The following is a 17,921-nucleotide window of genomic DNA, read 5'->3' as shown; positions in this document are numbered from 1 at the left end:
ACTTATTTTATAAGATGAATAATATAAGAACAAATAAGAAACACCAATGTTTTCACAGATTCATAGGTTGCAGAACAGATGTGTGCAAATCTGGCTGTCAAGTTCAGTAGTTACAACCATAGTGCATCACAACATACTATGTCAAACAATGGTTTGTATTTCATCATAAATTTATGAAAAAACATCTAAGCAAAAAAATTTGTCAGTGGTTATGATGTTGAGAGTTACTGTGTTTCATACACAGTAATGTTTTAAAGTTAATGATTTTTATACATCTAAATACAGAAATCAATACGATGCCACTAGAATAGAAAGGGTTAGAGCTTCATTTTACACTTCCAGAAAGGGCTAAAAGCATATTTTACTCTTATGACTTAGAGTTAATGCTCATTTAGGTATTATACTAGGCAGTAAAGTCTATAAAGATTCAAGCAACAATGTGTTGCATATACAAGACTCTTTAATGTAAGTGTTATTATTTAGTTTATTTTGTGACTTAATGTATGATGATTGTTTAGTTTCATGACAGGAGTGTTAAAAATCGTTTTAAGTGTTAGTTGTGCCAAATTTCATTGTTCAACTCTGTATGAGTACAGTGTGTGTGCAAGTGCACTGTTTTCTCCACTTTGCTGATATTGTTGCTGTCACATTATCCTGAATCTTCAGTGTTTTTCTCATTACCTTAATGGAGTATTGTTCCATTATACTGTTATGAAGTTTGTCAAAAATCTGATGCCCCAGTGAACAACATACAAATGTAGACAAACAAGTTGAGTGCACGTCAAGTACAGAAAAATGGAAGTGAAAATAAAATGTCAGTAAGATAAAATGTATCAACAAGAAGTTAGCCAGCATGTGAGTGATTAACTACAATGGGCAGTATTTTAAAGTGTTTCACAGTTCAACAGAGAAGGAGAATAATCTTGTCAAAGGGTGTTCTAAATTAATTGAATCAGCATGTGTGGAATTTGATAAAAAGGAGACAGTTATTTAAAGTTCAAGATACAACTGTGGTAACACATGTAGTAACATAAGTGAATATAACATAGATTGTACAGCAAAAAACAAAGAAGAAAACAATAGTTAATTTGAATTCTAAAGTAACTGAATCAGTATGAATGAACTTTTGAAAAGAAAAGAGAATTATTCTGGTTTTTTTTAAAACCAGTTAAAACTGTAATACTCTATAGTGTAAAAAATTTTCATACATACTTTTGACCAGTTTTCAATATATAACTTTAAAACAAGTGAATTGTGTGCTGTCCAATTATTGTTTGAATTTATTGCCAACAAGTCAGACACCTACTGTTAAAGAATCCATGTATATTTTATTGTAAACAAACTTACTATGCTGGTAGGAAGAACAAGTTGGCTCATACCCTTCACTCCCTTTCTCAACAGTTAAATCAGCATGCTGTAAAAAGTGACTGCTGAAGTTCCCACACAAATCAACTTTTTCCATAGCAGCCAAAAAGTTTTCCATTTGATGATCATGCTTGTGTAATTCCTTTTTTCCTATGGCACCCTGGGCTGCTTCCTCTTCAGGATCTGATGTGTCAGGCCCTTTCATTACATTGTTTGCCTTTGCAGCATCTTGAAAATAAACAGTACTTTTTTTTTAATCACAATTTCATTTTTTCATACAATATTTCCAAATATCACTCTCAGGAAAAACAGTAAACTGTACCTGGAAGATACACAAATTCAAGAAAAATGAGAACTACAACTTGTATGTGGTTTTATGATACTATGAATGTTTTGTTAAATTTTATACTGAAATTGCACAAACTGCTATATAATTAAATAAACAGAAATACTTAAAAGGAGCACATCTACATTCATTTCATTTAACACTTGCATATAAATAAAAGTTAAATCAGGAAACAATGATAAAATTACTGTTTTGTTCAAGAAAAAGTAAAATCAGACATCTATACATTTAATACTATATGCAAGAGTAGGGGGGGTCAAGGTTGCATGAAACAACTTTTTTTTACAGAATACCATTTAATATGATTTTATGTATTTGATGACAATTATTAACTACTCAGTTTTCCCTCCACTACTAACGTAGTAGCAGTTTGTGGCAGAAGAGAGTAAATATTAATATTAGATAAAATATACAGAGGTACTGAAAGTTATAATTGTCTGTAACTGAAAATGTATTTTCAACAGACACCTCTTCTCACATAATACCTTTTATTTTTCTAATGCTGCCTTCTATATGCATATTTTTTTGCTCAACTAAAATTCATACTTAACCTATCCCATGTGTTTTATTTGTTGCAGCTACAAATAAGCATGTAACAACCTTTCACCAATAGAAGTATAACACACCCTCCTGGCATAGTTGACTCTCTCTATTGTAATAATACCCAATCATCACTTCAAAATTAGGCAACAAAGAAGCATCAGGAATGGAAGAGGAAGGTGGGAACTGTGAGATAAGGTATCCATCACAAATACATTTTCAGTTAGAGAAAAATCCTAGCTTCAGATACTAAACTTAACCTCCATGCACATGATGGCAAGAATATCACATTAAAGCAGTATATAAACTAGTGCAAAATTTACCTGTAGTACCCTCTGATAGCATGGAAGAAAGCCTATTGAATGTGCCATTTTTCTGCAGAGGAACATGCTTGTGGGAGACTGCACCACATATGAACTAGGTAAAGTCTTCATCCATTGTCAAAATACATGTTGCTGATTCAGGTATAAAGAGAGTATATCTAATAGTCAACTGAACATATTATATGGTGTAGTGTGGCTAGGGCACATTATACCATAATCAATAAGTCAACTCCAGTCCAAAATAATACATCATCAGGTATTTATCATGTGGTCCAGGTCAGGAAGAAAATGTACTGTTTTCACCTCAAGACAAGGAAGCAAAAGGGAAACAGTGATTTCTGTTCTGCCATCCCAATCAGGGCAGATGTGTGGAGACAAGACCCAGTATATAATCAAACCTAGGCAACCTGGGAAACAGGAAACTGATACCTGAGCAATGGTAGGAAAGTGAATGCAACAAAGAGATTCACTCAATTCCAAAATCAAGTAGCAGTGGGAATTTATTGTACAATCCAGAGTAGGACAAGTTCCATACCAACTATATGCATGAGGAGTTTCAAGTATCAGTAGGATGATGTGTCCCAGCTAAAGGGATGAAGTGCATTTTGGTCGATCATCTCCAGCCCATAACCAGGAAGTGTTGGGTATTTTTGATCTAGTCCACAGTAGGAGAAGGATTCACATTATCTAGACTGACAGAACACCATTGCCCTAGTCTCAAAATGAATAGGATTGAGCACACTCAGAAGGATGCCTCCATGGTCCATCACCCCCAACAGCTATAAGTTGGTAAGTATTCTACTCAGAAAGAAGGAAGACAATGCAATGGGGAGACCAGAGGAATACAACACTGGAGAAAGTGCAATGGGTGCCCACAAAACTTATTTTTTTAAAGCAGGCCTGTCCCAATATATTCAGTCAGGATTAGAGGGAGAGGCAGCTATACTGGCACTGCTTTACTCATGCTGACAGTCAATGAGTTGGAACTATGTCTGGTACAGACATTGTTATAATGCAAAACACTAAGAAAATGAACCAACTAGCAGTTTTGAAAACACCCCATCTTACCAGTAGTCATTTGACTGGAAAGACTATACAGTGCAGATTTGTGGATTTGTATGAATGGACAGCCAGCCACCATTTGCCACAGAGTTGGATCTCACATGTAAATTAGTGACACTGAAAGAGAAATATAGAAATATACACCTGCCCACTCATAGTTGAAGTGAGATGTGAACAAGCTAGCAAAAGGAAAGGAAAATATCATGGTGAAAAGAAAGATTAGCACAGATTAACAAACAGGGACCATGGAAAAAGGCCTTGAAAACAATAAACTATAGGGAGCACAAACATCATAGAGATAATGATAGACTGATTGGACAGAAAATGCAAATCATAAAATTAAAGATAGGGAAATAGGAGCACATGTGACATCATCTTCATAGGCCACCAATGTTTTGGGAAAAAGACTGATTTAGAGAGGAGGGAATACAGGTATGGTAATAAAAGACATAATATGTTGAGGGTTGAAACCTATGACCTGCAATGACTACAGACATAAAAGGAGCAAATAACAAGTCTTGAGGGACAAACAGTATAGGGAACAGGTAGCCAAGGGTTTGAAAGAAGGTTAGGTAAAGGCATGAAGAAGAACAGTTAGGTCCTACTCAGGAATAAGCATAGGATGAAGGAGGCAAAAGGAATAAAACACAACAGAGACCAGAAAGGAAAACACTTATGGGAGTGAGAAAAATGGAGGGTATTGTACAAAGCAGCTCAAGAGCCAGTAATGGTAGGCACAGCAAAACCACGGTCAAAAAATTCAGAAACATAAGGAACAGTAGGACAAGAAGGAACATATTCATGGCACAGAAAAAACTGATGAAAATACACTATTATTTTTGATACTCCAATATGGATGAGAAAAATGGGAAAGAAAGGAAGCTACCCATGTAGAGAAATCAGATCACTCAGCAGAGTATGATGACATTGGGATTATACACTGGCAGTGGAAGCTTTTAGGGTAGGGAGGTGAATATCAGTGGTTGTAATGGAGATGTTCACTTAAGGAAGATAAAAACTGCAAATAGAGGTTGAGCAGGACGAAAAGATACAAAGAGAAAGATTTAACATAGGGTAAACTGAGTAACAGATAAAACTTGGGAAAAAAAAAACAGGTAGAGAGGTATAAAAGTGGAACCAATCCTTATTGAAGGCATCCACCACTAAAGCCACAGGACGCGAGATTGGGGACAAAAAAAAAGTAGCTTAGTACCATACTGGTTGGACAGTTATCAAAACACTTGAGGACCAAGGGACCACTCCACATGGAAAAATTTGTTGGGATTAGATAGTCGAACTGCAATAAGATTTGAAGCTCCTGGAACATGACACTCCAGTAGGTATATGTGATGTGAATGGGCCCAGAAAAGGTGTTCAAGCATCAGAAAACAAAGGGAACATGAAAGGGTACCCCTTTATCCATTAATATACAAGACAATGTTCAAATTGTTGGAATGAAATATGACCACTTTGCTTCATTTTAGAGGCAGAAAATGACCCAGAGCCTGACAAATTTCAAGAAGCTTTAGCATACTGATGTGTGTAGCCAACTTGACTGAAGACCAATGTCATGCAATTTCCTGTATACCCAGAAATGCTACCCAACCTGTCACAGAAGTGTAATAAAAAAGATGCAATTCCAGATGTGGAGGCAGAATAGGAACACCCATAGTGATGTTGTCTCTGTGGAACCATGAGGCTAAATCAACATGCAATTAGAGAGGGAGGAAGGAGGACAATAGAATACAGGGGATCCCGAGTAATATTCAATACTGATTGTGCAACACCCACTGAAGGGTGTACATGCAAGCATGATATAAGTGTATGTGAATGTTCATGGAAGCCCAAGTCCCCAAAAGAGAAAGAACCTCACATGCAGTAAGAGAAGATTTAGCCTTGAGAACTAATAGTTATACAGCCTAAAAACCAAATGGAGAAGGCTAGATCCAACAGAAAAAAAAATGAGCTAAAGAACACCCCTAAGTGGATAAGATATTGGGTCAGGAAAAAAGATTTCTTCAAGTTGAAAAACTAGCCTACCTGAGTAGTCATGCAAAGAAGCCTCTTGGTATGCTTACAAGATGTCTGATGAGATGGACCTAATAACAGCCAGTTGTTTATATATTACTGGAACTGTTGACCATGAAAATACATAAGTCAAACATATGTAGAGGTATGGACACCAAACCCAAAAGGAATGTATGGAAATGATAAACTTTACTTGTATGAACACAATGAAGGTAATGCCTATTGTTGTAGAAATAGGGATGTGAAGATATGCATCCTCAATATTTACCTTCATCATTCATAACTCCAGAGTAAATGCCTATTTAAGTGTGAGGAAGGATTCCATGGTGAAATGAATAAGGCCAATAAAATGGTTGAGACAGTAAAGGAATAACAAGGCATCAGTTCCTGCTCTTCTTGAGAACTAAAAACAGCCTAGACTAGAATAGAATCTTGGACAAGAATGATGACTGACAGAAAAGAAGTCTGAATCTTTTTGGAGGAATGTTGTCGAAAAATATGATCTCACAGGAGTGGGGGAGGATGTGATGTGAGGATAAGGAAGAAGGATTAATAAACTGTAGGAAAAAAAACATCTTGTGATAACACTTGAAGCACTCAAGGATAACAGAAGAAATTGTTTCATAGATGCATAAACTTGGCTACATATACTTTGACTGTACCAGAACCTACAAGATAGTAACCAGTACCACAGAAGGTAGAGGCCTGTCAATAAGTAATCTGGCACCTAGCCAATAAGACTCATGAAAAAAGTACAGACAAAAGTGTAGTAAAAGGATACTGGAGTATGAGATATGCTGACTCCAGAATGTAATTGTGCCACAAAGTGGTTAGCATGGATTCCAATATCTTATAAGGGGAAGAAAACCAAGTAGTCAGAAGTTAAGAGGAAAGGAGTGGAGTCATACAGTCAATTCAGAAGTTACAGACAAAAGGTAACATACCTGTGACACCATAGCCAGAAAAACTGAAGACAGTCTAGTAGCATCCACAAGATGAAGACAGTATTCCATGACAAAGGAAGGAAGTGAAAATATGCTATTCAAATCATTATTTTATTCTCTTTAATGTACTAGCACCATGAGCACAAAAAGAAGTAGTCTCAAATTTAATCAACAGCTGACAGCAGAAAAAAACAAGAATACAGGTAAATACTATATTTCTTATTTTTCTTGTATATTTTTCATCAATAAAGAATAACTAAAATATAAAAATTAGAATCTTATTCAGCTATATATGGTTGTATTAGGTAAAATAATAAAAATAATTTTTCACAAGGTCTGCTCACAAGCCATTTGTGCCCTATGTAATTTGATACATTAAGCTGACCTATAAATTTGCAATATTAAAGAAAATAACAAATGAACTATAATATTTAATCAAAAAATATGTTTTTGAAAAGAAATATGGATATTTTTAAATGAAGAAAAGTATATTTAATACAAACATGACAACTACTTTGCACTTGGAGCAGTCAACACTTGATTCCATACATTCATGGAGAAATGTTTAGCAAAATTACTGATTTAAAAAAAACAACAATAGTTTATTTGTATATAAAAATGACTTGTAATGTTTACTAAAAGCTTGCCAAATTTTGTTAAGACATATGAAGTAATTTACAAGTTATAACATGCAAACTCTGATGGTCACTTTGGGGTCTTGAGGTTGGTGGAATCCACCAACCCTGTGGTGAGAGGATTAATGTACGAAGAAACAACTAGAATTTTCTTTTCTATAAGTATTTTAATTATATAGTGCAATTCTGCTCTCTGAACAGGCTTTGCACATTCAGATCTGAACAAGTTAATACAACTTTATGGACTATCCACAAGTCCCTGTGAAATAATTCCAACATCTTTAAACAGTACTGCCATTTCTTCACTTTGGAGTATACCTGAAATATCATCCTGTGACACTGATAGCTTGTTTGTTGAACAGGTGTGTGTCTGGCAAGCTGGAGGTACGGTATGCTCACATGTAAAATGTGAAGAACTTCCATCTCCATAACTCCACCCATGAGCTTCACCTAATTGGATTCCAGAAGCAAACTGAGCTGAAATTATAGGATGATTAATACAGTCAGTTTCCTGAAGTGGTCTGGAATCATACATGAGTAGAAGCAAGGGTTGGTGCAATTAAATAATATCAAATGACACAACAAGAAGAATGAACTAGTGCAATATTGTACTATTATATGTAATTTGTGCATTATCTAAAATCATGCAAAAGGAAACACTTAAATGCTTGTGGTGATCTGATGTCACATGCACAATACAAAAACAATGTTACGTTTCATTACACTATGGTAATGTGCATTTGCAATTACACAAATGTGCTCTAATTAAAAATTTTTGCATACAGAGAAATCAATACTATTATATTATCATATTTCAATGAACTTTAATATTAAAGTTAAATAAAATCACCTTGAAGTTCCAAGTCAAATAATTATTTTTAGCCATTCAAAGCTTGAAATTGCTCATTCATTCAAATTCATTATTCGAATCCCCAAGAAAACTAAATATATAAAAAATATACCACATAAGATTTTGTTCACAAAACTAAAACCTTTAACATTTAATAATTCTACTATTCCTTCATAAAATACATGCATTCATATATTTAGTGTGAAAAGCAAATACAGTACAGAGAAGATGAAAAAAATGGTCATTGAAAAAAAGGCTAGTGATCATAAATTTATATGAAACAAACTAACTTGCATAAAAATATAAATATCACCTTGCAGTAAGTATGGCAAAATCATTAAATATTTGTTAGTAAATGCATTAGAAACCTTGGAATATTTAATATGTTTTATTAAAATAATCTTACCAGGTGGGGCTGGAAGTGTTGTAACATCCATTAAGCTTGAGGAACTGTTTCTATTTCCAAACTCATCAAATGTGTCAATAGCTTGTTCCTATTCTTCCACAAGATAATGGTATAAATATCATTTAATTTTTTTTTTCTTACAATAAAACATGTTTCTGAACTAAAAAACAATTATATCACAAGACATTAATACATTATTAATATTAACTTCCAATTAGAACAAACTCTGTACTTAGACTAAAAATAAATATCTACCTATTAGTGTGTTCATGGTTATACATTTTCTACCATAAACCAAATAATGTATTTCAAGTTATTCAAAACTGTTTTGAAAGTAATATTAAAGAAAGAAGAGAGTTTACCATACTTATGGAGCATATGAATACTAACTGTTTGCTTCAAGTAATGTTAAAGAATGCAGCATCACTAAAATCAAGTATAAGTAAAAACTTTACACAGCCCTCCCAAACAGCGTCTTGTGATCAATGTAAAACCATGTTGAATCTCTGATGTTGTAACTTCAGAGAAGCCTGGCATCTGAGATAAATTACTATGACACATATTACTATTCAGTTATGAAGATGAGTAGCAGGTCAGTTATTTACAGTATAGCAAAAAACTATTGTTTATGAAGATTCAAAAAACAGATAAAGAAATGCTCATTCATCATCCTTTAGTACAGATTAGTATCCAGAAGATATTTTCTACCGAATCAAGAAAATGTTTGTATGAAATGAATGAACCACACAAATAACTTAATAACCAAGTAAGAGACAGAAACTACTTCTTGATGTAAAAGAAAAGTTAGTGTTTATGACAACTGAGATAACATTCCGATTAAAACAACACTAAATTACATATACTTTAATTAAAACAATTCAGTAATTCTAATTAACAATAATAATATACCGAGTACATTAAACTTGCTTTTAGACATTCAACAATGAGAATAATACTATAAATACCATAATACATATAACACAAGTAAAATCTTACAATGACTAGGTTGCACTGAACTGCTAATTAGGCACTTCTGCTATTGTCACAATTCTTTATTCTAATCTCTATGATTATTCAAATTGTTATTAACCCTTTTGAGGTAGGCTTGGTATAATATACACAAGTTCATTTACACATTTACACACATTAAGTGTTTGCACTGTTTGATACTGCATCTATATCTTCAAAACATTTGGTAAATGTTTAGTAAAGATTACAAGTATTTTATACACAGAAAATCAGATTTTTAATGAAATATTTTTATTAAAGATTTGTTTATGAAATTAACAAGTTTGTTTTTTAATAGTTTGAGTACAAAGTAGTTTCATATTATGATTAAACAAACTATTCTTCATCCCAAAAATCTCAAATATTACTTATATAAGCTCTAAAATCTCCTAAATACATTTCAAACATTTGTTTGCAGTAAAACTTTACACTTTAGGTTATTTTCTGTACTCTAGCTATGTGGGATCTCATAACCATCATAAAGAATTAGGATATAAATATAAATTATGCTTTTTTAATGATAGAATTAAAACAAAAATAGTGGTTTAAGTCTCATTACACTATACATATACATATATATATATATATATAATTTTTTTATTATATTGACCTTCCTGTCATGCCTAGCTAACATTACACAATTTGCATTGATGCAGTGCACATATACTCATGTAACATATCCAATAACATAAAACTGACCTATAGTCTTCCCTGTCTTGGCTGTGTTTTAGTGGACTAGTATTTTGTAATATACAAGGGAAAAAGTTAACAACTAACTTGGATGAACTTGTAATGGCTCTTTATGTATAGGGAAAAAGCCAGGGAAATTTGAGTTTTGGAAATTGTTTACTTTTTGCATGTTATTAAACTATGTTCTTTGATGCCTTACTTAATTCAATAAAAATTATTTTGTGCATTAATACCCTTTGTGTAAAATTTACAGCTTGTAAAAAAAGAACATTGGGTAAGTAGTTTATTTCTTGTTTTTCATGTTTATTCTTTATTTATTATTATAAAGGGGATTAAGGTGTGAAACTAATAGGGATCTATTCAGGTTAGTTAAAATTAGATTAGGTAAAATTAATAACAATAATATAATAAAAATGTTTCACAAAGCATATAAGCAAACAACTCATAGTAGCTCAATGGTAATGTAATTCAATAGCAGAAAGTCAGCTACATTTCTCCTAGTGACTTACAACGGTATGGATAGCAGTTAAATGGGGTTTAAAGGGCAATGAAAAGAACACTAAAACAAAAAAAAAAAAAAATTATAAATAGATTTATACTGTTAAGAGCTTAAAGCTACTTAGGATAAATAAATGTAGTTTCATGTTGCAATTTAAAGTCATTCTAGAAAGAAAAATGGGTGATTTAGATTTATTTTGATTTTTTTGGTGGTTACAAGATTGGTCAAATTGACCAACCCCACATAGAGATAGAGTAGAGAATATAATAGTTAAAACATGAAGCTTTACTGAAAAAGAACATTTGAAATGCATTTAGGGTAATATATGAAGGAAATTTGAGAATTTTGAGATGAAAAAAGTATTTTTAATCTTAACATGAAAATAACTTTGCATATGAAATATTTTGAACAAATACTCAATATATTCATAGACAAATCTTTACTTTAGTTTAGTAGAAATATGTATAACATTAACAGAAAGATTACTGAATTTTGTGAAGATATACACATTATATTGAAAGTTAGAAGTATTAAATCTATAAAGGCTTTAAATGAGAACAAAGAGATTATACGATCAGTCAAACTGATCAGTCGAGAATTAAAGGACTATGGTAAGTTAGTTGTTTAATCACAGAGTTAGTCAAACAGTAACAGGATGCAAAGTGTTTAAAAATCTGCCTAAAATAATATTACTTTGCACCAATACAGAAAATAGAAATTTATTTGAGATAACTTCCAACTCAAGTAAACAAGATACATTTCACTTAAGAAGACATAACCAAATGAAAGCCTACAAAAATTTAATTATTACATCAAATATTTGTTTCCAATTTGTAAGCTTACAAAACAATAAAACTCAAGTGTTGCTTTGTTGTCACTGAGTGTTTTTTCACTATTTAAGAATCCACACATTTAAGGATGTGCAATTTATTTATTTATTTTGCTTTACAAAAATAATTACTATATTAAGAGTTCCAATGTACCAGATCTATCACACATTTTGATTTTAATCCTTATGTTGATGATTCATATGTTTAGGGCTTTGTGACATGTTTTCACATTTGAGATGACTTTTGTAATTTTGATGTGTTTTGATTTTGTCTCTCCCACTGCAAAGAAATATTACAGTTCTAATGTTTTCATACTTTTCAAAGTTGTAATTTTTTTCACCTTTTAATGTATGCTACCAAAATCAGTTGTTGTAAGTGAGTCACTTTAAACACTGTTATCCTTACATGTATGTGTGCACATGTGTGATACTAGTAGTAAGTTTCTTAGTGAATAAAATCCAAATTACAGGAAATTCTAAGCATGACAGTTTTAACTACTTCAAGCAAATTAATTCAATGATTTAGTATTACAACATTTACAACAATTAGTACATTAAGTAAAGAAACAAAAAATATACAGCCTAATTAAGGTCTGAAATAGCTGTATGTATTGATCTGAAAAACCCTTTGTTTGATTCATTTTATTATCTTGCCAAAACAAAAGTACTGAATGAAAGTTTTTGAAACGTGAAATGAACATTCTACTGATTCTGTTTAACATTGCCCATCATGTATACACAGACTGACATTACAATATAAATATATAATGCCTAGAGAAAAAAAAAATCATTTTCAGTAACTCAGCCAGTTCTGGAAAAGAAGGCCACAACCCTAAAAATTTCCTTCCTGCCCTTTTTTTTAAACCAAAAGATATCCAGAGAACTTAAGTCTATGTTTATCAATTGGTTTCAATTTCACAAGTTTCATTATAAAACAATTCACAAAACTTAGCTTTAACCAATCTGAATTGATATTCCAAAACCAAAATCTAATATCATAATGATCATAGCAGATTTATATTAACATATATTAATAATGCAGTGGTTCACAAAGTTACGAAACTAGCACATCCTCATTTTTCTTTTAATTAGACCACACTCCTACTTGAGAAGTAATGTTGATTATAATTTCAAATTAACTGCATGTATCTTCATGAAATTTAGCAAGCTTTTAATGAAAAATATAGGTCTTTCACACACCTAAAAAAAATGTGTATTAAGTGTTTGTACCCAAATAAATATCATGCAAAGTGCAAGTATATTTGCTTTTACTATACACAACCATAATCAATACATATACAAATTCAAATCAAGAACTTGTGGTCTATGTCTAACCTATGGCAGATATTTTCTAAAGTTGCAAGGAAACATGAAAGTCAAAATAAACAAAAATTCACACAGAAATAATTTCACTAGCACAAATTAATAATTTGCAAGAGCTGTTTAAAGCTCTCAACATTACTGAAGAAACATATATACACATTGATCACACTAACAGCTAGGTAGACTTGTACACAAATAAATGAGGTGATATTAAAACATCAAATGGTATAAAACTTATCACTGAAAATCCATTTTAACAGTATATAAAAGAAGTAATTAGATTGCAGCCCTTAATCTGTGAAGTTTCATACCTTAAGTGATTGAGGCAGCAATGTTGATGGAGAAGACCTTTCAATTTGAATAACTGAGGCAGAATCTTTTGTTTGGAAGCCCTTTGAATCGCTCTGCAACTCTTCAAGACAATGCTCAATTTTTTGGTAAGCATCCTTTTGTAATGTGACTGGGATTGGTTCAGAGGGTTGAGAAGGCTTGCTGGTTGTAGTAGAGTTATCAGCTGGGACAAGAGAAGGAGCAGTGGAAGGCAGATGAAGAGTTGAAGATGGTCGACAAGGTGAAAATGCATTGCCTGCTTTTACTGAAGGAGGAAGGCCAGTTAATTTCTTTACTGAAGGTGAGACTGAGGACACAGGTCGGGGAAGAAAGCTATATTATATACAATGTAGATATATACAACATTTGTAAAAAGTATAGAATGTTTTTTAAACTAAAAACATATACAAATTTCACAGTTCTGTAGTATAAAATATTCTAGCATTAAATTAGTGTATTTATTATTATTATTTTTGGTTTAACTATTAAAGTAAATTTTAAAAAAGTTATTTTCATTTCTCTCTTTCAGATTTTCCTATTATTTTCTCAATTTCTACCATTGAGGTTTCTCTTCTAAACTTATTCCCATTTAATGAATTTTATTTGCAGTAAAGTAAGGCAGTAATGAGTATGTCTGCATTTTGATACATCTAATACACAGTGTCTAGAAATGGATGGGACAAAGTTAAAATGTAATACTTTATATATGAAGAAAGATGACCACACAGTAAAGCACATACTGATTTAATTCAATCTCACCAGTTCATAGTTTAAATTAAGACTTGATTCTCTCAAATGATGACTGCTCATAAAACACAAATCAAATGTGTTATATGGAATGTGAATTGTATGTTGCTCTTGTCCAACACCATTTACACCAAGCTTATTATGCATTGGCACCACCAAACAATGTAATTAACCAACAGCATAAACATCTCTGGATGACTGACTTAGCATGAGTGAAAACAGTATCATCTCACTGATTGAATTACTAGACTAACATATCTGAATATGCTGGTGGATTTAACTTTTTCTTCCTGCAGTTAGAAGTTGACAATGTTATTTACATGTGCTCCTTTCACAAGACAGGATGTACACCATTCCACCTTCAATTCTGTTTTCACAAGACACTAAACATTGCCTTGCCAAACCATTGGACTGGCTGTATAGAACAATTAACATGAGGTATCACACTATACTAGCTTATCAATACTTTAAGCTCATGGGTTATGTCAAGGCTATACAGTTTACCCAGGCCCCTGAGACAAATATGTGTTTTGCCATTTATGTCAACCTGATATAAGTAAAGGAATACTCTAAATCACAACAAAGATAAAACTTGGTTTCAGATTATTTTTGGTAATATTATGGTGAAGATGAGTGGGTCAAGGGTTCTAACTGATTTCTGTGCTGGTTCTTTTTCAATGGTGAACCACAAGTTAAATTTGTGTATCAGATGGGTCTCAGTACCCCAAAAGTGTTAGTATTGTGTATCTTGCTCATTGGCCCATACAAGATGGGACAAAATATCAAACAGGTCCTTGGATCCCAAAATGTTGATTTTATGTATTTTAAGTGTGGGCCTACGAGTTGAAACTGTGTATCAGACTGCCCTCTATGGACAAAAAAGCATTAATGTTATACATCTAACAAGGGGATTTTTCAAGAATTATGTCAGATGAGCCCCAGAAACCTGGTGTATTTGCCCCATATAGCCAGCAGAGTTTACATGAACATATAGTTTATACAAGATATCAGACAAGGTGTCAGGAGAAGCAGCTGATGCAATTCTATAAACTATCTATTTCAAATTGTTTGATATATGATGAATACACCTACAGTATTACTATTAGGATGTCCCACAGGCAGTTTACAAAAACAGACCTCTGTTCGAAATTTACAAGTACAAAATATTAGATGTGTTTACCCTGAAATTATGCAACATTTTCAGCAGTTATACAATCCCATTCCTCCAATGACCCAAATAAAACTTCAATACATAAAAAGATATTCATGTTTAGAGTGCTAATGTCTATACATTATGAATGTATTGTACACTACAATTTTTAAATAAGCTGAATTTGTTCATTACTCGGTACAGTTTTCATCAGAACCCCTCTGTTTTGAATAGCTTTTGAAATTAAAAAAAACTCACAGTAACATGATTCAACTTTCACTTGTACCTATTAAAGTAGTCCAATTATATAATACTACTAAATTATACAATCAGTTAATGCATATATCTAAAATATATTTCAAACAAGAAAAATATCATAAGTTTTTTACTAACAATATTTAACTGCTTATATGTATAGACAACAAATGGTAGTGTCTGAGAGTTACTACTCAATTCTGGAGACACAACAATAAGGCCACAAGTTTCAGTATTTCTTATTATTGCTTCATAGTTGAACTATATTTCAATAAAAAACTAGCTCTAATTGGATAAAAATAAATAAACTTACAAGAAATTATGCCAATGGATGGGAAACACTATCATTATCAGTTATCAATATATATTCCTCCAGTCTTGCTCATAAAAAGTAAAAAATTTTCTTGAAAAAGTGTTACTGCCATTATCTTAGTGAAAATGACTACTAGGAAACACTACAAAAATAGAAACCTAAAGCATACAGTTTTTCATATCCAATCTGAAACATTTACTCTAATAATTATATAAAATAAACAATAAAAATTAACCTTTCTGTTTTTGTCATATGTATACACTGCCTTTAACAATAATATAAAACAAATAATAATATATCATTTCATAATACCTTCTAGGACCACTAAATCGTCTACTGGGAAGATCTCCAATGTTTCCATTCTCTGTAGATCAAAAAAATTAATCAAAACCAATTTTCTGGAAAAAAAGTTATGAGTGTATTATGCAATAACTTTAACTCTCTGTATACATTCTTTGTAATTTTGAACAACCATTAAATTATACATAATGTAACTCCAAATTTACTATGTATATATTTAAGAAATTTGGCAAGCTTTTAATAATATTTAAAAACTTGTATCATTAAAAAATCTGATTTTTTAATAATATACTTCAATAATAAGTTGTCTGAATTTCTGAAGCCTTCACAGAGTCATTCTGAGCAGAGAATGATTTTCATGTAAAGAATAAAAGCATTTTGTTTCACCTTACAGTTTCATATTTCATTTACATAACCTTTAAAATCTTTCAAATGAATATTAAATAGTTATTGTTGTTTTAGTAAAAACACTAACAGAATACTTTACTCTCAGGTTAATAAAGAAACCATCAATACACAGTTAAAAATAAAAAACAAGTAATATTTTTCTTTCCTCTGATCACACATTTAACATAGATATTTTTACTTTAGAAATAAATGGAATATTTATCTAATACAACAAAAAACTCTTAAACCTATATACTTTCAGTGTAATGACTTCATAAGTTTCATTTTTGTTCTATCCAAACATGTTTAAACTTTCTTTATAGCTGTTTTCAAAGCTATCATTCATTACCAAATGATTAAACCATTTGACATGGCACCTAAATAAGGTGTTTAATCAAGGCCTTTAGAAAAATTAAAGAAAGTGCTCCAAAATCAAGAAACGAATAGTATATTCTTAAGTGGAAATAGATCTTTATCAAAAATAAAGTTATTCTTTGAGATGGGCAGATAATAATTCTAAAAGAAATCTATAAGATTGTTTACAGGTAAACTTCTTTACAGCAGTATATAAATAAGAAAATATGAACACTCATTTTTTCTATCCATTAAACTAAATAAATATCAGAAAATTTCAAAATATTGATTCCAAAGTACTTTTGAATTTAAATTATTGAAATGTGGCTAGAATTAATAAAAATTAATTTAGAATTGGTGCCTACAAAACATTTAAGAAGTTGGAAAAAACATAAAAAGAGTTCAGGTAAAATAACTGAGAATTAAGTGACTTTTAACCTTAACACTCCTACGAAAAGACGTTTCTAGTCCTGATTTCTCCAAGCCCGTTCCCCTGGCTGTGGTTTCGCTAGATAGTAGATAGGGACAGTGGGAATCTCGTTAATCCATTCATTAATGGATTTAAATGGCAATTTCATTTAAATACAAAATTATTAGCCTAATATTAATAACCTTTCAAGTTGCTCTGGGGCCTATTAGGCCCCACTTTTCGTAGGAGTGTTAAACACTGTATATGAGAATATCATATATTGAAGTTATGCAATTGCATTGTTTAATGTTTAAAAACAATAGATGATTTATTTATTATCATTTACCTGCTGAAACAATGGCATGTATATTTTTTTCAGACTTGTTGTTCCACAAAATTTAGTAAGAAATTTATAATTTTTACATTTTAGTTACTTTTGGTCAAATAAAATAAATAAAAATCAAGAACTTGTAATACTTAATGCATTATCAAAATGGTTTGCATTCATGTTTGTTAAATCTCAGACTTGGAAGTCTAATAAATAATTTCTATAGTTTTCAAATATGCATTTTAGAACAAAGTTATATCAATTACTAGAAAAAGTATCCTAAAGCTAATAATTTATCCAGATTTCTAAGTAAGCTATAAATAACTTAAATGAATCTCATAAGTTATTTACGGCAGTAGTACAATCATCATGTGAAAAGAAATCTCTATCAAGTGAATAGTCTCTTCATCAGATTTCAAAGGTTGGTCACATGCTTCCTACAGAGAAAAATCTGCTCTTTTTTTCTGGTTATAAACATGTCCTTCAGTTTTTAAAAAGTT

The 17,921-nt window shown here is 31.5% G+C and overlaps 1 protein-coding gene across 1 annotated transcript in view; it reads right to left on the bottom strand.

Moving 5' to 3' along the window:
* The window catches only part of LOC143226012 (serine/threonine-protein kinase unc-51-like), a 116,367-nt gene that overhangs the window by 29,461 nt on the left and 68,985 nt on the right, over positions 1-17,921 (bottom strand). Inside the window, exons 14-18 of the mRNA XM_076456384.1 lie at positions 15,956-16,007; positions 13,160-13,511; positions 8,500-8,587; positions 7,562-7,720; positions 1,348-1,593 (exon numbers count right to left, since the gene is read on the bottom strand). Of these exons, the coding sequence (XP_076312499.1) occupies positions 1,348-1,593; positions 7,562-7,720; positions 8,500-8,587; positions 13,160-13,511; positions 15,956-16,007 (897 nt within the window). The remainder of the gene's footprint in view (positions 1-1,347; positions 1,594-7,561; positions 7,721-8,499; positions 8,588-13,159; positions 13,512-15,955; positions 16,008-17,921) is intronic.

The sequence above is a fragment of the Tachypleus tridentatus genome, chromosome 1 (assembly GCF_004210375.1).
Source record: "Tachypleus tridentatus isolate NWPU-2018 chromosome 1, ASM421037v1, whole genome shotgun sequence".
NCBI classification, from domain to species: Eukaryota; Metazoa; Arthropoda; class Merostomata; order Xiphosura; family Limulidae; genus Tachypleus; species Tachypleus tridentatus.
Note: the sequence above shows the minus strand (reverse complement) of the source record. Positions and strands in the feature narration are given on the sequence as shown.